The sequence below is a fragment of the Agelaius tricolor genome, unplaced genomic scaffold, assembly GCF_023055355.1.
Source record: "Agelaius tricolor isolate 1412-34295 unplaced genomic scaffold, bAgeTri1.0.p SCAF_26, whole genome shotgun sequence".
Classification (NCBI taxonomy): Eukaryota; Metazoa; Chordata; class Aves; order Passeriformes; family Icteridae; genus Agelaius; species Agelaius tricolor.
In genome coordinates, this window is record NW_027269286.1 from 1,138,746 (window position 1) to 1,165,545 (window position 26,800).

Genomic DNA, 26,800 nt, shown 5'->3' on the forward strand with positions numbered 1-26,800 from the left:
AATGATTTAAACATATCTATTTTCAACATTTGTGATAAATAAAATTGATGAAAAGCAATATGAAAAAATATGTTGAGTAATACTTTGTCAGTGGGCTTATGCTATGATATTTAACATGAACAGAAAGTTGCATTGTTCAAAACAGTACTTAGCAACAAATAATCAACCAGTAAACAGGAATATAAAGGAAATTTACCTCAGTATCTGTTTTTCTCCCTTGCCAGTCAGAGCATCTGTTTTTTTCCTTTCAAAAATTTTCGGTTTAGCTGAGGTCTGCAATAATAGCCAAATTTTTACAAAACAAGTTAAATCCTAACCCCAATCACAGTTACAGACGTAAATGGGATTTGCACGGATTTACTTTATTGAAGGCAAGAAATTTTTGTAATTGAGGAACTCCAGTATTAAAGATAATGGCTAGTTTAATTTATCATATTATCATATCTGAGCAGATGTGATTCTGTGACACACGAGGCAACAGCAATGCCAAGGTTGCCTTCACTGTTTTTGTAATTTATATGAATACAGAGTGCCTGTATATATGATTATTATCCATAGCACCGTTTTTGCTGGTACAGTTTACTCCAGGCCTATCCCAAGTAAAATTAGCCATTGCTGTACAAGCAGCTTTCCAGCTGTAGCTATCTATAATCTTGGGCCTTTTCTGAAAAGAAATCCCAGTCAAAAGTCAGATGCCACTCTGCTTGCAACAGTTTGTGGCAAAAATCTGGCCTGAAAGAATGGCCTTTATAAAGAACCACTATAGCTCTTCTTTGCTTTGCTCTCAAACCAATTTCTGAACACCAGCAGAGAGTGCCTTTGACATCTGTGGACTCCAAATCCTAAACCAATGCTTTTCCAGACTAAAAACAAAACAAAAAAAGCAAACAAGAATACACCAGAAACCATTGCCTCTAGCATGAGCTTTCAAGATTGTGAAATTTTTTTATTTCTTTTAAAACTATCATTTAAAACTGACTGCATCCTTATGGGCCAGATAAGACAAACATCAAAAGCCCTCAGAAGATAAATATATTCTGTAAATAATTTTTAAAAAAAGGCAGAAATGCACTCAGTAATAAAAAGGTAAATAAAATAAATGGCTTCTCAGAAACATCTTTATCTTCTGCTTCTGCCACAGGCTTCAGGAGGAATCCAAAACAAAGCAGGAAAAACCTGCTGGCTTTTCACCACCTGGTATTTTTTAATACCTACCAGTAAAAAACTTCTATACTATGATTTTTTTTTCTTACTGTCAGCTATAAAAAAAATTACAAACATAATGAGATAAAACAAAGGCTTAGAAGAACACTGTATCTATTCACTGTCAATAAGAGAGTGTCACTAGGATACACTGTTGTCACAGGACAGCAATACCTTGTGGTATATTTACTGTGCAAGGTAAGGAAATTGTTAGCCTATGGGTAAATCCTTCTAACTCAACAGCAGCCAATACTACTGTGCAATATTACTCTAGAACATTGATATTTTAGTACAGTTGAAAGAGTCTGTACTGAATGTACATCTACTTCTGCCTCTATTGTTAAAGTGGACTGTTAAAAGAGAAGGCAGATTTTAACACATACAGATTTTAACATATACAGTACAGATTTTAAAATAATATAAAAGTTAAATCAAAGTCATGGCAGAAAAAAACCTGAAGGGAACATATAAACCACTGATCCTTTTGAAATCAACAGTAAACCACAGAATCATAGTTGGAATCCCAAGTTGGAAGGGTCTCATAAAGATCATCAATTCCAGCTTCCTGCTCCTCACAGGACTACCTAAAATCAAAGAGTGTCATCCAGTTGCTCCTTGAAGTCTTAGTGCTATGACCAATTCCCTGGGGACTGTGATCCAGTGATTGACCACCCTTTCAATGAAGACCCTTTTCCTTATGTTCAATCTGCACTTCCCCTGATGCAGCTTCATTCCCTTTCTTCATGTGCTATCATTGGTCACCATGGAGAAGAGATCAGCACCTTCCCTTCCTCTGCCCCTCTGGAGGAAGGTGTAGTGTGGGGTGAGGTCACTGCTCAGCAATGTGGTCACCCCTCTGCCTTCTCTCATCCCAGCTGAACCAACCAAGTGACCTCAGCTGCTTCTCATAAATCCTGCCCTTGAGGCCAGACCACACTGCTAACCCTCCCTGGGACACACTCACGTAGTTGGATACCCTTCTTAGATTGAGGTGCTCAAAACTGCCCACAGCAGCTGGGATGTGGGGTGACTGCCCTGCTCAGATCAGCAATGTTTGATCTAAACTACTCACACTCTGCTTAGAGCTCAGGAGGATGGACAGAAAAGTCCCCAGGGAAATGAATTTCATCTTGACCTAAAACAGATGTGATACTTTGCACATGATTCTTTCTTCATGGATTACAGAGGATTCCTCTACAACTACTTTAGAATGGCTATTTGATGTTTAGAGAACTAAAGATAGGAATATTAATCTGAGGATGACTATTTTGCTCTCATATGATACTGAAATCATGAGAGTAAATAGTTAACGGCTGAAAATATAATGTACTAACTACCTTGAGTGTTGATGGCAAAATTCTAGATCCCAGTGCCTCACTAAGCCACATGCCAATGCATATACCTCACTTCAAATGGTGTCTTACGCATATTTAAGTGTTTTTATAGGGAGCTGAACATAGGCACTCCTCTTGCTAGCATGTTCAGTAATAAAATCTGCTTTTATTTCCTTTCTTCCTCCAGAAGTTCTCAGTTTTATGGCTAATGTAAAAATATTAACAGTTATCATGAGCATTTCCCAGGCTTTTTCTTGGTTTCATGCTGGAAAGTTCATTTAAGCAATTCTTTTAGATTTCCCAAAGTAGCAATGAACCATGTAAGGGAATCAGTTGCCTACTGTGCAAACACATGCTAATTACAGGCTTTTACCCCAGTTAGCTATGAAAGGGACTCGGTGGCAGCAATTCTTGAATATCACACTAAGCTATTACTTTTAAATTATTTAGGAATTTAGAGCTTTCCTAGAATAATAAGTACTATAAATCTTTACAGATTTCTTTACAGGTTTCTCCAGTTTGTAGTATTAAATTTCATGTATTACATAATTTGCATCAATAAAATTTGACCTGTGATTTCACCAAAGCAAGGTGTTTTATCCCTGCTTTATAAAGTTAACGGAAATATATGCTGTATTTAATTCTGAACTGGTTGGATAGTTTATCTTTAAAAGAAAAAAGGAGACATATGAAAAGGAGGAATTACTACTTAAGGTGGCTGTCACTACTGCTGACAATTCGCTTCTGTTCTGTTGAACTGCACAGCAGTCTTGTGACTAATGGATGGCCAAGCATCAGAAAATTGCTTCAGTTTTCTCAGTTATGGGCACTTTACTATGCTAGGGAACACTGAAACTCCAATCGATACAAAAGCAAAAAAAGTATTTAAAATAAATAAACTGTATGATCTTTCAATTTATGGCTCTTAAATTTTTTGAAAATCAGCTTTTGTAAGGTATTTGGTACACAAATGAAGTAATAAAACACGCCAATCTAATGGCATTACAGATACTGTTTTTATCAGAAAAGCACGAAAGTTACTGAGTCACACATGTTTCTTACCTGTAAGATCTCTGAGAGGTACAAGCGCCGCTCATCATTAACTTTGTGGTAAGCCTACAGTTAAAATGAGATATAGGCTCATCATTAAGAACAAATTTTAAAATCTGAATCATACAGAAGATTCAGATATACAGCAGAGCCTTTTTTTAGTGACAGATTTTTTTGGAACCATTCTATTGTGTGTTCCACACACAATCTGTTTGCCACACAACATAGCAGCTTTTACAGTCTAGAGGGATAGAGTGATTACAAACCTTTGCTTCTTGTTCCAGTCTAAGTTCATAGTCCTTTAGCTGGTTCTGGAGAATTTTCTTCTCTTCTTCTAGCTGTTTAAGAATCTCCTTTAAGGAACCCTGTGATTATGGTAAATAAAACAATGTTTTACATCTATTTCCATTCTCTATAAAGATGACATCACCATAGTCCTTATTCTTCAAGCATTATGATGTTTGTCATTCTCTTTGGTTCCTGTGCATTTTTTTTTTCATGGTTCTAGCTGGCACACTGCAGAGGCAAAAGCAATTAACCACATGCTCCAGCTACCAGCTATGCATTACACATTTCCACTGTGTTAAAATGACATAGGTACATATTCCATGCTGCTGCTCCTTGGCATCTTAAGCAAATTCACCTTGTGGTAACCAGTCAGAATTGCTCCTTTGCTCTAAGCAAAATTCCCTCTGATGGCTCTTTTTTAGTAGGAAGAAGTTTTCACATCTTACCAGGACATCCATTTTCAAACTGCTTTCTGAGAGAGCTGCTGAGCTGGTTGAAGAACCACATGGGACATCAAAGGTAAGTCATACCAATTTGGCTAGAAAGCAATACTTTGTGGTGTGTGCAGCCATCTACATTGTCTACAATAGGAATGAGTAACACCAGTAGAGTCCATTTTTGGTTACTGGCACTGGCCAAATCTTTGCTTGTTGTGTAATGGAACTAAAACACACACCCACACTTGGGAGGACCCAAGCAGGTCCTCTTCTACTACTAATACAGAGAGTTGCTTTTCATAATCCCACTCATAATTTGATCCATTCCATCCAGTAGAGACATAATTATATGAGTTTTGTCCTCCAAATTCAGGAACACTGCATTACAATAAAGAGGAATTTGGGCAAACATACCAGGAGGCCTGTGTGGATAAACAAGTAGCTCCTGAACAAATTCAAACACACAAAGGAAGCCTAGAGGAAGCCTAGAGAAAGCCTAGAGAGCTTTGAGGAAGCCTAGAAATGTAGACTGGTAGTCTGGGAGGAATACAGGGATTGTTTGAACAGTCAGGGATCAGTTTAGGAAAGCTACAGCCCTGACAGAATTAAACACAGACAGGGATGTCAAGGGCAACAAGGAAAGCTTCTATAGGTACGTTAGTGGTAATAGAATGTCTAGGGAGAATGCATCCTCTCCAGAGAATGGCTTGAGAGCAGTCTTAAGAAGGAGGACTTGGGATGTTGGTAGATGAAAATCTTGGCATGATCTGGCAATGTGGCTTGCAGTCCAGAAAGCCAACAGTTTCCTGGGCTGTATCACAAGTGGTGAACAGGCTGAGGGAAGTGATTTCCCTCCTCTGCTCTGCTCTCTTGAGACCCCACCTGGAGTACTCCATCCAACTCTGGGGTTCCCAAGATAAGGATCTGGACTTGTTGCAGCAGAGAAGGACCAAAGAAGGACCACAAAAATCACAGGGCTGGAGCACCTCTCCTATGAAGACAGGCTGAGATATTTGGGGTTGTTCAGTCTGGACAAGAGAAGGCTCTGGGGAGACCTTACAGCACCTTCCAGTACCTGAAGAGAGCCTACAAGAGAGCCAGAGAGAGACTTTTTACAAAGGTACGTAGTGACAGGACAAGGGGTAATGGCTTTAAACTGCAAGAGAACAGGTTTAGATTAGCTATTAGGATGACATTTTTTACTGTGAGGTTGGTGAGGCACAGGTACAGGTTGCCCAGAGAAGTTGTGTATGCCCCATCTCTGGAGGTCTTCAGGGTTGGATGGGACTCTGAGGAAAACAATCTGGTGTAAGGTGTCCCTGTCCATGGCATGGGGGTTGGAATTAATAGGTCTTTAAGGTCCCTTCCAACTGAAACCATTCCATTATTCTATTATTATTCAAGGTTGGTTTACACCTGTTTGTTCTTGTATTTAAATGTGTTTTAAATAACTGTTCTTCTTCCTCCCTGCTGTTTCTCCCCAGCATGTATATACCGAAGACATGAGCATCTTTTTTCCACATTCATTTTATGAGGATGATTAAGCTGAATTTGCAGAAATTATCTTTCACACACTAGGCTGTCCTTTCATCCTAGTAATCCCTTTGTACACCAGGCTGGCGCTCAACCTTCTTATGGCTAGAGAACAGAACTGGCCTACATTATGCAGTACTCCAAAAGCCATCTCATTGCCTTGAACAATCAGTGATGCTTCTTTACCTATATAAATTTTAGGATTGCATTTTCCTTTTGCACAGCTGCACAATAATGGCTCACAGTCAACAAGGCATCAGCTAGAATACCTAGATGCTCCTCTGCAGTTGTATCAGTTCTCAATTCATAACATAATTTCTTTACTCTTTTCTAAATCCTTTGGGCCTACACTATTAAATTTTACTCACATTTTTAATAATCTAGTCTTCACTGTCTTTCTTTTTCTAAACCACATCCAGATCCCAATTATATTATGTAATTGGTTTCAGGAGAGAGATATCACAATCTAATTCTACTGTCTGTATCAAGGTCATGCATTAAATATTAAGGTTCATCTTAAACCTGGTCCTGGAAGACCTCTGCTTGTACTCTCCCAGCAGACTCCTTCACTAATCACTGCTATCATGTTCCATTTGCCAGCTCTTTACTCCTCTAACAAATCTATTCATTTTCATTTTCTCCAAATTAATCAGTCACTTCCCATGCGACATGATATCTTTATCAGAGGTCACAGTGAACAAGATTACTGTATTTATTGTGACAACAAATATATTGTTTTATCACAGAATGTCAACAGGTTTTCCCACCATGAGCCCCTTTTAATAAATCCATATTTCAATTTCATTTTACAACAACTATTCCTCTCTTTAAACAGAAAAATGTGCTTTTCTCCAGTGCACACAATGTTCACGTTTATTAGAACCCCTTGCTATCATATTAGTGATGTGACAAGCTAGTTCTTTCAGAATCCTGAGATATGGATTACCCATTTGCCTCATTTCAAGCATATACAGCTCTTTGAGTTTTCCTTAGGTTTTGGTTATTGTCATTTCTTCTTCCAAGCACTTGCTGACATTACCTATTTTTTCCTTTCCTGCATTTTATTGTTTCTGCCTTTACTTAAAACTTAGGCAATATGTACATGTTTAGTTTAAAGTGAATGAATTCATGAGCACTTAATCTGACAAGTTTTTTGACTGGCTTTTCTGCAATGTTCTGGTAGATCTTAAAAATATAAATAGCATTGTGTCTCTTTTATCTATTATTTTCTGATAAAATGTGTTAATTATCCATTGAGTTTTGTGTCTCATCATTATTAGCACTTCTTTTTAGTCCTCATTTACAAGTCTAGCATACAATACAATTTCTGTCAGTAGTCTAATAATATTACATTCAAATTCATCCATCGAACGATGATATTTATATATATATATATTTGACTGGATGGATTGAGTCTGAGGTAAGGGTATCTACATTTGAGTGTGCAAATGTGAACTGAACTCCTACTAAGAGTCAGAGTGAAGACAATCAATGATGTGCAGTGATTCACTCAGCTAAGCAGCTAAAGAGCTCAGCTCAGTTCCATTTGAATTGCTCTAGAGAGTCCAAGACATTCATGTGTGACTGATATGACACATGGGTTACACAAGACACATCCTCCTGGAGCAGTAATGGGCGACTGTGCACTGAAACATCTTCAAAACTCTTTGCTTACACAATTATTCCACTGAAGATGCCAACTAAATAAATCTAGATACAAATCTCTTTACTTAGTTGACTGTATTAATAAGACCTTAACTGCCTACAGTAGGAATTAAAAGACCTAGCGAAGGGGTAGACAGCTACATATGGAAAAGCAAAGTATTTTTTTTTATTACCATAAAAGAAAAATATGTAAGAGATTCATATTGTTCAATGTACATTTCAATATTATTTCCAAGTACTATTGTGACTAAACTTTGTTTTCCAACCCATTCTCAAGATTAATTCATCCCAATAGCTGACGAAGAAAGAATCAACATTATTGTCAAAGTCTCTCACATCTGCTACATACCACATCTATCTCTGTTTTGTTCTTTCCTGGCAAGTCTGTACCTTTAGTACTTGTTATCCCTCCATGTTTTTGCTATCAATGCTATTACATTCCTGGACAGTCAGGTTCTTCCATTTGTTTGCTCAGGTCCCCTGTGTAAAATAAGTATCCGGTTTGGAATTTTTTTTTTTTCTATTTCTAACACAAGCACCTCCTTAGTCAAAACAGATGAATCCTTTCCTTTCTATACTGATTACTTGACCAATCCCTTGATAATAATTTATTTCTTCTCATGATCTTAATGCTTTGCTAGGCCTTTGTTTACCAGATTTTCCTGGTAAACACTGAACCAAGATAACAATTCTCCAAATATTTTTCCGTTTTTTTTTCCATGGGAATTTTTATTTTTTTCCCTTTTTATCATGCTAGTCTCAGATCCAGAAGGCCAGTATCCATATATGGTTTATTTCTCAGAGAGTTTATGAATGCTTGCTGCTGGTAAAAAAATTACATCTGCCTGTTTTAAGTCTCCAGTCTTTTCTAGCATCTGCAGATTATTGCAACTTTTATTCTTTTGCATAATTTTCTGCATAACATGTTACTTTTTGGTTCCAAATTTTATTTTTCATTTAAAAAATTCTGGGTTTCCTGAAGATTTCCCTAGGGAGAATTTCTATTACAATCAAGATTTTGCAGGAGCATGGCGAAAGGCACAGTACTTTTAAAACATAGCAAGAGAGAATAACCCCTCCCATTGTTCAAAAGAAAAAAAAAGAGATACAGAAGAGTTGTATCTTTGAGGAGTATTTTGCCCCTGATTCAACCATTATTAACTTTAATCTGTTACAACAGGCGTACTGGAGACATGAAAAGAACTGAGGAGTAGTTGCAGGTTTTTTTCCTAATTAAAGCAGAAGTGCCTTGGATGCAGATAAAATCTTTGTCCAAATACAGAAGGCTCCTACAGTCAATTCAGGCAATGTTGGCCAATTCAAGGAGAAAAAGTAAGCTGCAGATTAAAGAGAAGATTTGGCTTAATTCCACTAGGGTCATGTGCTATTTCATTTCAAACATCAGTGTCTCTACAGAATTAAACAAGACAGAGAAGATCTCAGCACTGTTGAACTAGGAAACGAATTTTTTTTTCCTTCTTGACCTTAGTGCACATTAAAGATTATAACCACATGACAGAATATTTTGTACAAAATCTTTTGTACCACCTACTACATATTTTGTATCACCACAGTAAGCTCAAATACAGTAAATACAAAAGTTCATGCTGCTCTCCAGATTTGTTCTATGTAATTCCACAACACACTATTTATTTCTTTACTAGATTGTCCATCATTGTTATATAAGACAACAAGACTTGGTGTTGCAGCTGTTACTTACAACAGAGCAATTTGGTATCTCCTCAGTGATGGTACTCATCTAATTTCTTTGAGTTCTTTCACTTACAAAGTAAACTACTTTTAGATCTTTTTTCATTAGTCCTTTCAGAAGCACTGTCTATTTTTTGCTGCCAATGCAGCTGGTCCACTGCAGATGCCTGGGCATTCATTCAGCTCTGGAGCAAGGATGTTATCCAAATGCAAGCAAACAAACTGTGCACTACACTGCTTTTGATGAGCAAGCAGACGGAAATAGGTTGATAATGTGACTGAGAGTACAGTTACCTCATAAATTGTAATAAACCTACCTCATAAATTGTAATAAACCCACGATTACAAATCCCTTGTGAAATAAGAAAGCTATAAAATATTCAAAATTTACAGACTGAGAAGTGAAGCCCAAAATCAAAGTAGGACTGGAGTTGGAACTGCACTTCAGGCAGAATTTAACATCTTAGTGCTAATAAAGCAGTCTATGCAATGTCTTACATTCCTCACATCTGCTTTTGTCAAATAACAGGGAGGCATCTGAGCTGTTGCTGTTGTGACTGCCCATTTGACCAAGCTGAATTGAGCTGCCTGGTTTGCTGCTGAAAGCCTTCATGGAGTATCAATACAAAGCTTTCCAGTCGTCATCCCTCTAACAGAGTACAACCTGGCAAGGATGTTCTACTCATATTACCTGGGGAAGAAAGCCTCTTCTATCTAACAGCCTAAAATTTAACCCAAAAATAAAGTAGTTGAGTTACATTTTAGTCCTCTGCTTCCCCAAGACTTGAATTCTCATATCTCAGAGCCTGAGAATACCCTTGCCACCATCATACTTAACTAGTGCTGACACAGTTTTTGAAGCCAGGCTGTCAATGAGTCAGAAATACAAATATTTTCATGGAAGTAGATGGAAAAAGGGAAAAAGGCTGAAAGGTCATGTCTATTTCTGAAGCAAAGGCAGGATTTCAGGCACACTTCTTGGATTTTTCTTACCAACTTCCTATTGGTTTTCCATCTCTAATATGCAACCTGTTTGAATCCCAATCTAGCTGCGTTTCTCACAGCTAATACCTATTAAATTTACTCAGCTAACCCAGCCTGAGAACTTCTATTCCTGCATCCATGAACCTAATTGATGACACAGAGCTCAGTATGGCAGTACTAAAGTTCTTGTGGAAATCTCATGACACAGATGTTCCTACTCAACTAAAAGACCTCTCCAAGTCCCCAAACACTATAGAATGCAATTTCAAAACCAGACACTAAGAAACTTTAAAGGACAAAACTTCATAGAGGTTCTAGAGGTCTACTTTAGCCAGGACTGATTGTAAGTTATCTCCCACTCCTACTTTCAAGGCAGTTATTGGGGAACTAGCAGAGTCCTTGTTTATCTGCAGGTTTTAGCTGCTGTACATCAACACAAATCAAGAAGTGAGAAACAACAGCATATCAACTCAGCCAAATCATTAAGAGCTGGATTTGTCTTTCCTGAAATCTGTGGGAAGCATGCAGAAAGAAACCTCACCAAAACAGATTCAATTCTCTATGATCATGGTTGTATAATCAGCCTAGTACTTCAAAAGTACTTCACTTTTACTTGTGTAAAACTACACAAAAGTTTACAGAAAACAGAACTTAAAGCATACAGTAACACCGACTTGTAGCAGAGTTGTTACATCATGAAAAAGACTGTAAACAAAGAAAAGACCAGTGATAGGTCAAGAGAACCAGAAGGAGCTTCTGAACTATGCAGATTTCCCCCAGAATGAAAAATTGTCCACAAAACTCCAGGATAAACCAGTATGGTAAGTTCTGGAAAAGCTTTTTAGAAGTAGTTTAACTGAATCCTGATCTTTTTTTAAAGATAGATTCATTACAGGTTCTTCTACTAAGCTTTGAATAGTGGGACATTGTATGCCTGAAAAGAAGACATAAGCTGCTAAGGCATTTAACCTGAATTTAAGATCCTTAGTTTTCAATATATCATCTATGTCAAACCACTCTGAGAAAGCTGGTAAAAAGCTAAAAGACACACTGAGATTTTAAATGAATACTTCCTTTATATAACAAAATTTTGTGGTGCTTAGCATGGCTCACTCTCAGAGCAAAGACACATTAATCTTGTGTCCAGCAATGACCAAGTCCAGAGTTTTACAAAGGGAACACCAATTCTCCAGTTTCTTTTTTCCCACCATTTTTTTTTTCACTTGACTGAAGTTACACATTTGGCTTAATATTGCAAGAAAATGAAATTATATGGAAAGATAATGCAAGTGAATTTTAAGGCCACCCACAAAAGTTGCTCTCATTCTGGATTTTTCCTTGCCCTGCTCTCAGTGGCAACAGAGGTAACAATTTCTAACAATCATTTCACAACAGACAAGGTGAAAAATCCGTGGCATCATCAAGCAGCTCAAACTTGTTTTCATCAGAGCCCTGCTCAGGCAGACTAATGATCCTTATGGCAATTTGCTTGATCTTTATTTTTTCTCCATGATTTAGAAAAAAAGCAATATATCTGTCAGTTTTCCTTAAAAAAAGCAACACAAGAAGCCTTTAACATATCATTTCAAACTCACTAGTAGCAAAACCAAATAATACATCCTTAGTTTTACTGAAATGGAAATGGATTTTAGATTGGTATCAATAAGTTCACGAGTCATACATCGCATAAAAAAATTATACCTCAAAATTATTTAGCCTAGCGTATTTCTCCATGCAACATACACTTGGATCCTCTTAAAGCGTCAGCGCAGGCGGGGAAAGGCTCCCTGCGCTTGCCTAAATGCCAAGTGCCCCCTTGTGGTCAGCACCATCCTTAGATTCCAAACCAGACCCAGAGTGGAATTGCTTTAGTGTGCTGTACTAGTGCACAAGGGTGGGATGCTCACTCCCTAAATCTTTATTTCAGTGGTCTCTGCACAATGTTCACAGGGGTTATGCGCTGACTTGGGCAGGCGAAGTTAAAACGGAGACCTCCAGCGCTGTGGTTCAGATTGATAGAACAAGGAACTGAGGAATTCTTGACAACAGACAAATAAGAATGTCACTTGACTCCAAGACTTTTCTCTGATTGTTTTCTTTGAAACACAAAGTATATTCTGCCTCTGGGCACACCACAAAGTGATTTGAGTAAAACAATCTCCTGGTTTGAGCAAAGCCACCAGGAAGAACAATTAATGCCAACTTGACAAGGAAAAGAAAAAAGGTCTCTTGGAGGTATTTGAAGTATTTACTTGAAGGTCAAATGAAAGGAGTAGGAAGGGGAAGTCTGTGAGGAGGCAGGATAACAGCTTAGGGCAGTCAGACCAGAGACAGAACGTTCTCCAAAATACTTCCAAGTTTCATGAAAAGCTAGGATACTAGATTTCTTCTTTCCATAGAGATACTCATGGCTTAACCCAGGAAGAGCAACAAGGTTCATTTAAGAGTCACTTGCTAGGAGAATTGTCAACATTTCCTATGACATTATAAGTGCTGATGGTCCCTATAGGCAGTTATCAACACCTACTGAAATACAAGGTCTTCACTGCATGTTTTCAGAAACCCAAGGTACCTTTCCTGTCATATTGCAATCACATATGTCTCCAGAGTGACACTGCCACACATTCTGCTTATAGTTTAAAACTGACAGCAAAAAACTCTGAGGTGCTTGTGTAAGGCTATCAGCTCTGTGGTCACTGTCCTTATAGAAAGGCAGCTTTGCATAGCAAGTATCTGGCCCTTAATGTCAGAATTTTCTCCTCTGTGGTGCTGGACATTCAGAAAAAATGGTGATTTATCCCAGAAGCCCTGGTTCCTGGGCTAATCTTAACTAGAGCGTTGCTAAGGCAATGCTATCAGGAGTGTGCTCTTGTGAACTGATTTCGCAGTGTGCTTTTCAGTATTTGCATACTAAAGCTGCTATCTAGGGATTCGTTCCTGCACAAATGGTGAGAGAGAAAGGAATAGTTTCCTTTCTGCTTATATGGGAAATTATGCTTAGCAGAGAACATGTATTTTACCAAAACTCATTTTATGAAAAAATGCAAACAAATGAAAGCAGCATGTTTAAAAGATGTAAGTAAAATTCACATCTTGTTATACTTTAGAGAGAATGCATTCCTTCTGTAATTATTTCTGAAGTACTATATGACATTTGTATTTTTCATTGGAACATAAAGGAAATTACTGACTAAACAGTTTTCACTGTTGGAACTCCCTTGTGCTTGTCACTTTTATTTTTAATCTGCCCTCAGTACACAAAAAAAAAAATTTTCTAGACCTTGGCAGTAAGAATTTCTGTGTTCAAGGTATTGGTTCTGCATTTATTGCTACATGACATCTACATAATTTTTCTGAATTAAAAAAAAAAAAGGATTATCTCATATCAGTATAAAGACTTCAGAGTAATAACTGTATATATAAATGGTGTAGGGGTGTTTTTAATAGAAAGAAATTATCCTTCAGTTCAATTCTAATTCTAAAGCAAAAATAGTGCAAACCATCTTCAACAATTACTGCAATTTTTCAACACAGAAAATCCTCTGTGCTTCCTTGTTCATCACTCCAGAATTTGCATTTGTATTCTTCTCTTTCATTCAGGTTTTTATAGCTTGCTGACTGCCAGGTCCCTGATGACTGATACCTTTTTTTTTATTTTGCCTGAAGTGCTTGATATTAAGAAAATATTTTACTCTACCTATATCTAAAGAGGATGAATTACTCTATAGGTATGTTTTTCTCCCTCTATTCACTATAGTGGGACCTTAAATAACTAGCTTGAGTGAGCTAAATCTCTTTAGCAACTTTGAGATAACTCCTCTGTTAAATACAGCTGAAATTGTTCAATAAATTAAGAATTATTAGAGGTCCTTCTAATAACGCTAGATATAATTTTAAATTTCTTGGGAAGACAGGTTATATGTACTTGAAAATAATATTTAATTTTCTAAATATGTTGCTCAAAACAAAATCTACTGAAAATCTACTGTCTACAATTGCCACGTTGTAGGAATTGTATAATTGTATCACCTTGCTGAAAGAACCCCTTTTCAATCTTTCCATAGAGCTTCACATAATCACAGAATCAACTTCAAGTCCAACCATGAACCCATTAGTGCCAAGTCTACCACTAATCCATGTTGCCAAGCATCACAATACTTGTCTTTTAAATACCTGCAGGGATGGTGACTCAACCACTTCCCTGGGCAACCTGTTCCAGTGCTTGACAAGCCTTTCAGTGAAGAAATCTTTCCTATGCAATACACTTAGGAAGAATATTTTCATATAGGAATATATTTCCTATTCATATGCAACTGCAAGTTGAAAGCTGACTATCACAGTGTACTTTTGATTTTACAGACACACGCGCCATGCTTTATATACCCACTCTCAGCATTTTCACTTTGAGCAAATGTATATTGATGACTGGCTGAAAACTCTTTGTTTTTCTACCACTCACATCTGCTCTTTATTCTCATCTGTGAAGAAGCTAAATATTCTTCCCTAATCTACTGAACAACCCTCAAAACCCCAAAAGAACTTTAACAAACCTAAATGCTTGAACACCACAAAAAATTATCTGTGTATTTTTACCAATGTTTTATCATCTAAAATTATATATATAAAAAGCAAAGCAGCTCTTCATTCTCCAAGAGTATCTGTAAATAAACACTTACCTTTCTAATAGCTTCAGTTAAAAAAAAAAACTAAAACAAAACCAAAAAACAGCAAAGCCCACATAATACCTTACTATTTTTCTGTTCTTTCCATCTCCCAAAATCAAAACAAGAAAAGAAATTAAACATTTCATTAAATCCTTAAAGCACTTCCCTTTCTGATTAGCAAACAGGAGGATTTATTAACTCTAAGGTGGAAGAATTAAGTTAGGATTTGAAACTGCATGGTCTAGCACATGGGCTCCAGACTTTCCCAGGCTTCACTGAGCCTAGGACTCCTCAAGCTTTTCTAGATTCCTTCTGGCAGGATGAACCTTTCAGTTGGGCTGGCATTCTTCCCTTTATGGAAACAGTAATCAAACCTCTGAGAACTGTGGCTCATTGGTGAACAGGCAATGCAGTGCATAGCAGGGATTAGAAATGTACTGGGTTGGTGGGAAAGGGGATTATCCCTCGGGTAATGCCTCCTGGAGTGCCTGGCTAGGTGTAATTTGATTGGTTAGGAGAGTACTGGCAATTGGAGGGAAATAAATACTTGTGATACTGTAGCTATGCATGCCAGTCTGTGCTTTACAGGCTGACAGGAATATTATCATAAAAAGCAGACTGCTGTAAATTTTTTAGATCAGTGTTCTGTCTTCGAGACTTTTCTTTGAACATAATCCCAGCTGTATTATCAGATGAATTTAGTGAAACAGGAAAGTGGGATGGGGAAGATTCTGTTCTCTTTTTAATTGGCTGCTAAAGAAAAAAAAAATCTTGCCGACCTACAAAGCACCATGGTCCTTAGGACAACACTGAAACTGGCAAAAATGCTGACTGTTTGAAAGCCTTGGATCAGATCAGAAAAAGTAGTTAATTATTCACATCCTGTTTACAGCAGATAATCATCCTTCCCACTAACAGAGCACGCAGCTTCCTCTAGGCTCACTAAACTTCCAACAATCTTCAGATTCTGAAGTACCAAAAAAGTCTGATGGTAACACTTCTGTAAGTATAGGCAACAGGAATAAAAATCACAACACTCTTGCTTCATAATGTTCATTATCACAATGTATTACAAGGAATTATCACATCTTTATCTACCTTCCCTATTTCTAAAAGTGGGTAAGAAGCAGAAAAGTTATCAAATATTTCAGCAGATGACAGGCTAAGGGAAAAGCAGTTCTGAATCTACAATTACTTTTTTACTTTATTTACTACCTTAGAAGACAAAATCGCCATAACATTTGCTGGGTTTTTTTCCTTGGCATTTTCTCCTCAAGATTGCAGAAAAAACATTTTATGCTGTGTTGAAATAAAGGACATGAAGTATGAGTGCATTAAGGAATAAAATTTAAAAAATGAAAACAGATATTTCCTTCAGTGATGCAAAAATTTACTGTAAAATGAGAACTTTTCCTGTGACTATATTATGTAAAATGTTACTCCAAATACTCACTTAGGTTATCACAGTTAATACAAAACAGGGATTACTGACTGATACAACAAAAGATTGTGTTTCCATGCAGAGGAGCCTCAAGAAGCTGCAGAAACAGGCAGAGAGGAATCATGTGGAGTTTAAATGCAGTCCTGCCCCTGGGGGAGAAATAAGGCACCAGTATACGCTGGAGCAGACTGGCTAGGAAGCAGCCTGGGAGACGATGTCTTTGGGGTCCTGGTGAGCAAGGTGACCCCAAGTAATCAATGCACTCTTGCTGCAAGGGTGGCCTGTGGCTGCCTGGCTGCATTAGGAAGATGCTGCCAGCAGGTCAAGGGAGGTATTCCAACCCTTATCCTTAGCACTCATGAGATTTAGTGGCAGTGCTGGGTCCAGTTCTTGACTCTTCAGTACAAGAATGATATGGACTTCTTGGAGCAAGTCCAACACAGGGCTATGAAGATGATTAAGAGACCAGAGCACCTGACAGATGAGGGAAGGCTGAGAGATCTGCAACTGTTCAGCCTGGGGACAAGAAGGTCCAGGGGTTCTTATCAATGTGTATAAATTTGTGATGGGAAGGAATGAAGAAGAAACAGCCAGGCTCTTCTCAACAGTGCCCAGTGATAGGACAAGACTGAAACAGCTGGAACTCTATTTTGTCACAACTAAAGACACCTTTTATTGTGAGAGTGGTCAAAGACTAAATGATTCCATGAGGTTTAATGTTTTCCCATTTATTCATAGATCTAGTCCAGCTATTCCATCTCACAAGCCGTACTGCAGATTCAACTATAAAACCTTCACTCAGGAATAAATTTCACTACATAACTCTTCCCAACATCAGGTTTTATATACTTCCTACATAAGGATTTTACTCAATATTTTATAAGCAATTGCATATATGAAACAATAAAAACATAAGCAGAACTGATTGTTTTTTTCTTCTAGACCAGACTGCTGCTATTTTTTGTCATGAAAAAACAAAGACTATATGAGTTTTCCAACTAGACTGTGATTTGTTAAGCCAACTAAATGTCACAGTACTTACCACAGGCATTTTATCAAAGGTGCGAACAAGGGACAGTTTATCTACAAATAAGCAGAAAATTGTGACCTGTTGATATAATTTCAACATCTCTAATCATCACTAATTCTACTGAAAAAGCTACGAATATCCCTTTCTACCTGCTGGATTTCCACGAATAAGCTCCACCTTATCTCGAAGAACATTAATTTGCCTTTCCAGCTGCTTGTTCCATTCTACTTGTGTCTCATATCTGGTTTTCCATTCATTATCTTAAAGAACAAATACAGAATTATTATATTTCCAGATTAGTTAATGTAATTTTAAGCAAAAGCATTTTTAAATCTGTTCCTTTTAACTAACTGGAGACTGAGAAAATCTTCACTTAGTAATCCTCATAATAAGCATCTTTGCATATAAAAGAGCTTGAAAATATAAATCAAGGGAAATTTTCACTAGGCTTTTACTGTGGTCAGAATATTAACCAACTCTGTGAATTTATATTATTCATAGTTTCATTAATAATTAACAGTAAAAAGCTAGCATGGCCACACATAGTATTTCTTAATTTCACATCTGAAGCACCACAGTTATAATAGTCATGTTTGAAAAGCAAAAATTTAAATTTCTAAATAAAATCTGAGCCCCTGTAGATTCTTCCTATAATAATTATTTATCTGTGTTTCCCAATCAATTAGAAAGACTGTTGTAATTCACTTACCTTCATTTTCAGTACTGTTAAGACTTTTTTCTAGTTCTGTTACAGTGTTTCTCAGTTCAAATATTGAGCTTTCAAGCATCTGCCTGTGGTATTAAAAGAAGTCAATAAATTGCTACACAAGCCAATAAACGGCTCTTGTACTAGTCATATTATTGAAATCAGAAAAAATCAGATCAAATATATTTTCAGAAGATTGATTCAGAAGATTCAAATCTATTGGTCATTTCTATGTAGTTACATTATCTTGTCCATCCTTAAATGTATTGAAAAATGGTTACTACAGTGGTTATTGCAGTGTCTTTAAAACAATGAAGCATTTCTACTTTGCAAATAAAACTACTTCCACAAAAACCCAAGATTGACATTTCCTAAAATACAGTAATTTTCTAGCCATGCATCAGAATTAAAAAAAATGTAGAGGGGACACTGACTCTAGATTTTCATCTAAAAGAAGATGCCCAATGAGTATGTTTTTTAAAACAAAAATATGCCTGAGAGATGTACTATTTGAAATTCTGAATTAGTTCTTCATTTTGACTTACTGCTCAATGATTAATAGTAATTTCCTAAATTGCACCCATATTAAATTCAATCAAAACAAATGATGTTTTATGACTATCAGAAAAGAAAGTGAGTAATTAAAGTAAGATGAGTGTTAAAAAAAATACAGGACCTCAAGCCACCATTTTTAGGAAAATATATTTTTGCCTATCCTGTATACTGGTCAGCCAGAAAGCTGAAAGGTATGAGGAAAACCAGGCTCCTTCTGCCTTGGAAGGTATAATCAGAAGGAGAAGGTAGCAGGGGACTTTGACAAGAGCACAACCCACCTGGCATGCTTCAGACAAGGTGCTGGGTGACTCGCATCCTTCAAAGTGGCCAGATGGTAGTTCAGTGTCTTACAATGAACCCTATGATCTTGATCAAATCAAGAGCACATTACTGATAATTTATTGACCATATTCATGCTAACAGCCTGGTTCTCTGAGGAGATGTCTATGGAGAAAGGCTCCTGCCTGTGAGGTCTCAGGAAGTCAGGCCACACCAAGATAGGTGCAAGCAAAAAACACAATGCACAGAAATGCAGAGGCAGTTTGCAGTTTTGTCCTTTAAAGCTAAGTTTGAAAGGCCAACATTTCAAAAAAAACAGTCAATGGTTCTTGGGTACCTCAATTTTTCAGTGCCCAAATTAAGATATTCCAAAAGAACTGAGAACACAAACTCTACAAAGAAAGCCCTTTGGGAAATGCTTTACAATGCCGAAATGATGACTGGTGTCTTTGAAACATTGAAGCCTAGCTCATTAAAACATGCAAGTGAGAAAATTATTAGGCTGTAATATTTGGGGGTGGGGGGGGTGTTTACAGGAGAGCTTCCATTGTCAACACGGATATTAATTTTCTGAACATGTCCACAAGAAACACTCTTCAAGAAATAATTATATAACCTCTGAGAAATCAAATCTCTGATGACAGAGATTGATTACTGAGAGACTGCATCACCTCTTGCACTCCTTGTGCTCACATTCAGTTGGTTTTGCACTCCTAGTGCACACAATCACTTCTTTTTCATAGCTTGAAACAACAGATTTCAACTGCAAGCTGCAGAAGCAAACCAACTGCTCACAGGGAGTTGAAAAGGTAAGCTTGGAATAAGGAGGGCTGAAGAGCTGAAATCGCAAAGAAATATAAAAAAGAGTAATTCAAGGTAAGCCAAGTTTGTTTTCAGTGAAAGAGACACACTAGAGAACAGTAGGACAGATATCTTGAATGGCAGGGGGGAGGTGGGGCTTCCAAGCCCTCCTTGCTCTATTGCTCTTTTTGTCTTTACCAACATTAAATTAAGACAGGGGGCGCATTGGCAAAAAAATAACTGGTAACTTGCTAGAGACAAAAAGGATAGGGTGAAACCCAGTCAAAGATAGCCTTGAAGCATGACTCAAAAAGCTTTAGACGTAGGAAAACCAAAGGAAATCTGATTGCTGCTGCCTGTTTTCTCCCACTCCAAATAAAAGAGGCAGATGGCTAGGAAGAAGAAAGACAAAATCTTACTACATTGCTGCTATCATTTCAACACAAATAGATAAGGTTTCTGCAAAGCAGATTTCTATCAACTTCTCAGAGCTTGGAGAAGAGGAAATTATGATGACAGTGAGAGCTAAAATGGGAGTTTTTAAAAGGAAATAACACTGAAAATTAGAAACAGTCAAAGCTGTAACCAGACCTGAGCCGTATCAAAATGAAATTGTTTTCATTTTCAAAGAAATCTTAACTAAGTACTCAGATGCAGAGGGAAAACACAGGAAGAATAAACTCTTTAAATCCAGTGTTTCCAGTTTTCAATTTCTGTTACCATTCCAAGACTAGATAAAACATTTCTTTCATTAGATTTTATTATTCTTTCTGCACCATTAACAAAACTAGAAGCCAAATTCCAATTATATTTTGTTCTGATGAATATATGTACGAAAATGGTAAATTATCAGGTGTCACGCTGTAATTGCTACACTGACAGAAAGTGTTTTTTCTATGTGGGAACAGAAACCAGTTTTTAAAAAAAATATAATTGTTAATCAACATTTAATAGTCCAGTAGCACCCAGAATGCATCCAGGGTGAAACCACTCTATTTTAGGCAGTGTATATTCAGTAAAATGCAGTCCCTGCCCAGATAGAGAAGGGATGTAGAAATAAATCACTTTGAGAGGCTTGGTAAGTATTGCTGGGGTTTAATGTTAATTTTGCATTTTTGGAGTTATTTCTAATTGTGATAGGAAGTGAAGGTCATGCCATGTATCTGTTAGTGTGAATTTAATGCATCTGTGTATAGCTGGCTACCTGCCCAGAGACTTGGTCTTTGCTTAGAGGGACTGCATTGCACTTTTTACCTGCAACCCCACATAGACATAAATAGTCTATTCAAGACCTATTAATCTTCTCCATGTCAATGGACAATTTACAGTCATCACAGAAGAAAGCCTGTAAATCCTGAAACCTTACATTTAAGTTTTCATGAGAACCTAACCACATCCTTGCATACTAAGCATAACAAAAAAGCTCTTGTGAAGAAAATGAGAAAAAAATATGCAGTTCAGTTAAGAAGGCGCTGATTGAAACTATAAAAGAGAAAAAAAAAAAGCTAAATTTCTTTTTCAAGGCTTAAGGTGTTACTTTACTTGACAATGGCAGCCATTTAGGATGAAAACCATTTTCCTGCACATTTTGCTACCCAGGTCTGGATATCTGGAACACACATCAGGCAAAAGGCTGCCTGAAGCGATTTTCTATAGTGAAGAGAAAAACTCAGGAGAAAAGTCAGGAGAAGTTCAGGGCAAGTCATCAGCTCTATAACATGGCAGATCTTTACTGAGCCCTGTAGAAGATAAAATGCACAGATGCCTTCAGAATCTACGAACAGAGCAGAAACAATATTGCACAGTGGAGGGGCATCACATAGAAGAGCCCGCACAGTATTGAAAGCTCTGGACTCCTGACACTTGCAGTCAGCAGTGTGCTGGGAAAATGCTGCAGCTTTCCTGGCAAGGAAAGCCACAGGAAATGAAATCTCACAAGCTGAAGTAACATACAATTCCATCAACATTACTAAGTAGCTGACATGTATGAATATATGTCTTTAAAACCTCTTTGTCTAATAGTGCACTGCAGTATTATATGCCTTCTCTCTCTCTCTCTCTCTCTCTCTCTCTCTCTCTCCCAGAAACATTTGCCATGACATTTCCCAATCAAAACGTACACTGAATCTTGATCACAACAACACAGAGTCAGATTTGAGCTGACTTTCATGACAGTCAGAAAAAAATTTGAAAGATTTCACAGTACTACATCCACAATCATCGAGAATCAGTAGGTACATTAGGAACATGCCCTTATGGACATGGATGATTCAATTTACTCTGTGAAGCAGAAATCTCTTCTTCATGACTGCTAAATGAGAGCGGTAGGTGGGCTGTTAGCAAACTGCCTAATTGGCACAACAATCATATATGCCAGTAAAAAGAACACAAGGGTGAGATGGCAGTATAGGAATGCAGACATCTATCTGCAAGCCACTCATCCTCAGCTTGCTTTCTACCCAAGGGAGAGAAACTGGCACCTCCTAGGGTGTGAGTCATCTCCTGCTCGAACAGCCAGGCAAAGTAGGTCAGATGAATCACACCTTCAAAAAGCTATTCTGTATTCATTGACTACACATGCCACTGGTTTAGATGGAGATGTCTAACAAGCCTGGTCATTGGCAATTAAGCTGAATAAATAGCTCCTGGGAAACAGACAATAATAATACTGTCGATTCGCACACAAAGAAAATAGTTTCACTTGGAGCTGAAAGTCTTTTACTGCCACCACCATAAAGATTTTTATTGAACATATATTTTGCTTTTATCCATAAAGTCACCACAACTCAACTTTTGACCTGATCATCATTAATGCCATGTGTCAGGTAAAAGAACTGGTGCATGCAGAGGATAACTGATCTACCTACCCTGAGGCACTACTAAGTCAGGAGATTTATTAAAGGTCATTTGCTTACACATTGGTGCAAGCACGTCCAAGCTACTTTTTGTGCCATTTTGAATACATAAAGTGCCATTTTGAATCTGTTAGTCCTGGGTTTTCCTCTTCCATTTATGAATGAACGTTTTATAAAGTCCACAACTGCAGGACTAGTTTGAAGAGGTCTGCAGCTCAGACACTGAAAGAAACATTGTTCAGGCAAAAAATCAGTATGAATAGAATGCTTGAAAACGGTATGTAAATGTAAATATCAAGGGTCTGAATTAAGGCAGCACAGGAGCTTCTGACATTTCCTGTTTCCATTTATTAACACTCAAAAGGCAATCATATTCTTCAACACAGGGAAAAATATGTAGCTTCCTAAGCAAACTGGGGAAAAAACCAATCCCACCAGGCATGAGAATCAACAATTATCACAGTGCTGAAACAACTGCTGCTTTAGCAAGGGGACTGACTGCTAAAACACATCCTCATCCCTGCAAACTACATGCAGAAATGCCATACCTTACTTAGAGGTCTCAGAGATATTTACCAACCCTAGAGACAAGTGAAATCCAGCTTTCCACTTTTACTCAACCTTGTAGAAAGAAGTGTCCATAAAGGCACCTCATTCTCCATTTTATTTGTCTTCCCCCAGTGAGGCATGCACCCATGTAAAAGTCTTCTCTGTTTTTCCCCCAAAGTGGCTTCCCAGCCCAGTGTACTGGGCTCGCCTTGGACACATATAATTCTCTCCATAGTAGGTAACATGGGACTATGTTTCAGATTTGTGATGAAAACTGTGTTGACAGCACAGTGATGTTTTGGTTACCATCTAGCATTGTTTACACTGGGTCAAGGCCTTTTCTGCTCATCACCCCATGAGTGAGAGGGCTGGAGGTGCACAAGGAGTTGGGCAGGGATATGGCTGGGACAGCTGATACCACTGACGAAAGCGATATCCTATACTAAATCATGTCACATTCAGAAAGAAAAACTAAGGTGTTGGGACTTGCTGGGGCTGCTTAGCCTCGGGAAAGGCATTGTCCCACTGGTGGTGAACACCTGGAGGTTTTTGCATCAATTGCTTTTCTTGGGTTTGTTTCCTTGTTGTTGTTGTTGTTACTTTTTAGTTATTAAACTGCCTTGTCTCAACCCGCTAATTTTCTCTCTTTCGCCGTTCCTTCCTCCTCTCCCCCATCCCACCCACGGAGGGGAGAGGGAGAGAGCGGTTGTGTGGTGCTGAGCTGCGTGCTGCGGTTAACCATGGCAGCCAGCCGTATCTTCCTTTTCGGCTGACATGATTTATCCCGCTTCTTCGGGCTCCCCGTGCCACTCGCATCACTCGGGCCAGCCCTTCCCGGCGCCCAGCAGAGCCAGCGGCACTCCCCGCACAGCCGGGCCGCGCTGAGGGGCTCCCGGCACACTGTGGGCCCAGCCCGCTCCCCTCGCCACGGACACAGCCGCCATTTTGCCGCAGGGAGGCGGCGGGAGTGCCCCGCGGGCGGTGCTGCGGTGCCGCTCCCGGAGCCGCCGCTGAGCCCGGCCTCGCCACTGTGCCCGGCCTCGCCGCTGTGCCCGGCCTCGCCGCGACCCCCGCCGGACTCACTGCTTCCGCCTCTCCCGCCCCAACTCCAGCGCCAAGCGCTCCGGCTCTGCCATCCGCCGGCCGCCGCCTTCCCCCATTGCCGCCGCTGCCGCCGGCGCCCGTCCCGCTCGCATCCCCCGCGTGGCCGACGTTGCGCGGGGTGACGGCTGCGGGCGGCCGGCGGAGCCCGAGGGAGCGGCGCGCTGAAGCCACCCCAGCCCCGGCTCGGGCACCTTTTACTCCTCACTCCCCGCGGCTCTCCCGCTGCTCACAGAAAGCCGAGAAGGGCGACGGGGTCGGGCGCTACCGCCGGCACCTGCCCCGGCCCCGACGGGCGCCCCCCGCCCCGTCCCGTCCGCCGCGTTTGTAGCAGCGCTCGCCCGCCGCTGCGGTGAAGGCCCGCGTTTGACGGGCTGCTCTGTCCTCCGTCTAGCGAAATGCCCAGCATGTGGCTCGGCAGCACCAGAAAGGGATGGGGGAGATAGGATACAGCTTTGGCCCAATTAAGAGTTTTGACCGTGTAGGTTGAACTGTGAGCTGAGCTTTTCATTACCTAGGGAAACACAAATGTGTGCAGATTTTAAAAATATTTCTTCTGGATGAGAAGTAGCACGATTTTAAGTAGACAATGTGACTTACATGTGAAGGCAGGCACAGTGCTGTGGAACCTGGCCTATGGCGTGACCAGCCCATCTTTTAGCACACTCGATAATTGTGATCTGTGCTATTTCCAAATCAGTGTGTAAGACCCTAACTTGAGATAGGAGAGTTCAGAATAATCTGCTTTAATCATTATCACTGATCAAATCAATGGTGTTAGTCAAAATATATTGGGAAATACTTTAATTATCTTACATGGTCTCAGTTGATGCTTAAAAATGTTTGATGTTGCATTTTTCAAACAAGGAATTCCAGATCAGTTCATGGGTTTCTCAAGGTAGATCGTTATGGAGTGTGTTAATCAGATTATTGCTGTAAGAGTGGTATCACATCTGTCAGGTTCTTCCTGTCACCTTCTCTGGCTGCTTCAGTGCCAGCTTTTGACATTTGTGCAACTCTACAGTGAGCCAATACAGCTCCTGAAACATTGAAAGCTTACATTAGGGAAAATGTTTAATGTTCACAGTTTCTGCTGGTTGGTGATCTGAAGTGCCTTACCAGCTGCACAGGAAAAGCACCAGACTTGATGCAAGGGACAGGGTGAAACTGGGAGCAAAAAATCAACTCACCATTTCACAAGACTTAATGCTCACTAAAGGAACTGTCAGTTCACTTTCCCAGGAAGGGGGTGAACTTTAATTTTCCTTTATTGATATATTATGAGAAAGGGTATGTTTTTCTCAGTTCAAGTAATTCTGTTGCATGAGTAGCAAGCCAAATGCCATAGCCCTACCACTTGCTGGGTAACAGAGGCACTGATTTAAAAGTTTAAAACATGGGTTATGTATTACCATTACTTTAACATAGCATTAACCAGTATTGCCATCCACAAGCCAGTCCTGAAATGGTGTGAATTGTAATCCTAAAGTGGTAGTGTGTCACATTGGAATTACCCAATCTAATGCCTCACCTATACTGCAACAGTGGGACACTAATCCAGCAGGACCTAATGAATGGGAGTCCAATGGTAGGATGGAGGGTGGGAAGATTGATTCTAAGAAGAAAAAGTAATTTTAATTTCATTTGTCTGATATATGAGACTCCTCCTCTTGAGCAGGAGATGATTTTTGAGTCTCAAGTTATAACTAATGCTATCAGCTAATCAGTGAATTACCATCTTTGGTGTGGTTGAATTCAGAATTTTCTGATATAATTTAATCAAGAAACAAATTTAGGAGTGCTGAACTGTAACTGCATTTAAATTTAGCTGCTCATTTTGCTTTCATGTCTTACTGAATGCTACCTTTTTAAGATTCATATTGAAAACACATTTCATAACAAACCAGTAATTTAAGTAATCGCTTGGACCTAGGTTAGCATTCATAACTCACTGACTGTACTGAATATTAACAGCAAAGGTTTTAATCAGTAACCATTTTTCTTGTTACAAATTTTTTGTGAACTGCTTCAAGATTAATGTAACCAGCATGATGAATTGTTCTCAATGCGTGGGCACATTCAGAAAGCTCTGGAAGAGGCCTGGAATCCCAGGAAGTCTGAGAGCAGAGGGCACAGGGGAACTGAGGGCTGTATCCCCACCCACAGCATACTCTTTCTGCCCCAGGAGACTTGAATTTGACCTCTTCTCCAGGATACTTTCAGGTCCCATCCTCACCCAGGGATTACTACCTAGTAATCTTAGCCAGGTAAACTCTCAGGAACCAGGTCACTGTGCACATAAGGATGGGCCCAGACCACACTGGCTGGGTTGGCACAGCACAGGAGGTCTAACTGGGTGCATCGCCTGATGGTTTGGGAACTGAAGTGAGAGAAAAGCAAAAGTGTCTGGTGGACTGAGGTCTTGTGTGTGTGTTCCGGGGTGACTTTATAATGCTGAATTGTATCCCCATTCATCTGTTTAGCCCAGAAATATGTTTTGCACCTTTAAGACTGCTTCCAAGAGTGAAGGGGGAGAGAGAAGAAGCATGGAACTTGTTATCAGGGACTGCATTTGCTCCCCCGCATCCTTCTCCTGGACTGTATTGTCTGCAGCA

The 26,800-nt window shown here is 39.1% G+C and overlaps 1 protein-coding gene across 4 annotated transcripts in view; it reads right to left on the reverse strand.

Annotated features, from left to right (window-relative positions):
* Positions 1 to 24,593, reverse strand: part of CCDC169 (coiled-coil domain containing 169) — a 65,601-nt gene extending 41,008 nt beyond the window's left edge. The window contains exons 1-7 of one of the 4 annotated variants that reach the window (XM_071448342.1): positions 24,168 to 24,330; positions 18,049 to 18,131; positions 17,489 to 17,599; positions 17,352 to 17,392; positions 3,854 to 3,952; positions 3,600 to 3,653; positions 197 to 273 (exon numbers count right to left, since the gene is read on the reverse strand). In XM_071448342.1, the coding sequence (XP_071304443.1) occupies positions 197 to 273; positions 3,600 to 3,653; positions 3,854 to 3,952; positions 17,352 to 17,392; positions 17,489 to 17,599; positions 18,049 to 18,131; positions 24,168 to 24,280 (578 nt within the window). In that variant the 5' untranslated portion in view covers positions 24,281 to 24,330. Of the gene's footprint in view, positions 1 to 196; positions 274 to 3,599; positions 3,654 to 3,853; positions 3,953 to 17,351; positions 17,393 to 17,488; positions 17,600 to 18,048; positions 18,132 to 24,167; positions 24,331 to 24,379 lie in introns of those variants that run through there. The other 3 variants (XM_071448344.1, XM_071448341.1, XM_071448343.1) reach the window with 3 other exon arrangements.
* Positions 24,594 to 26,800: the final 2,207 nt, after the last annotated feature.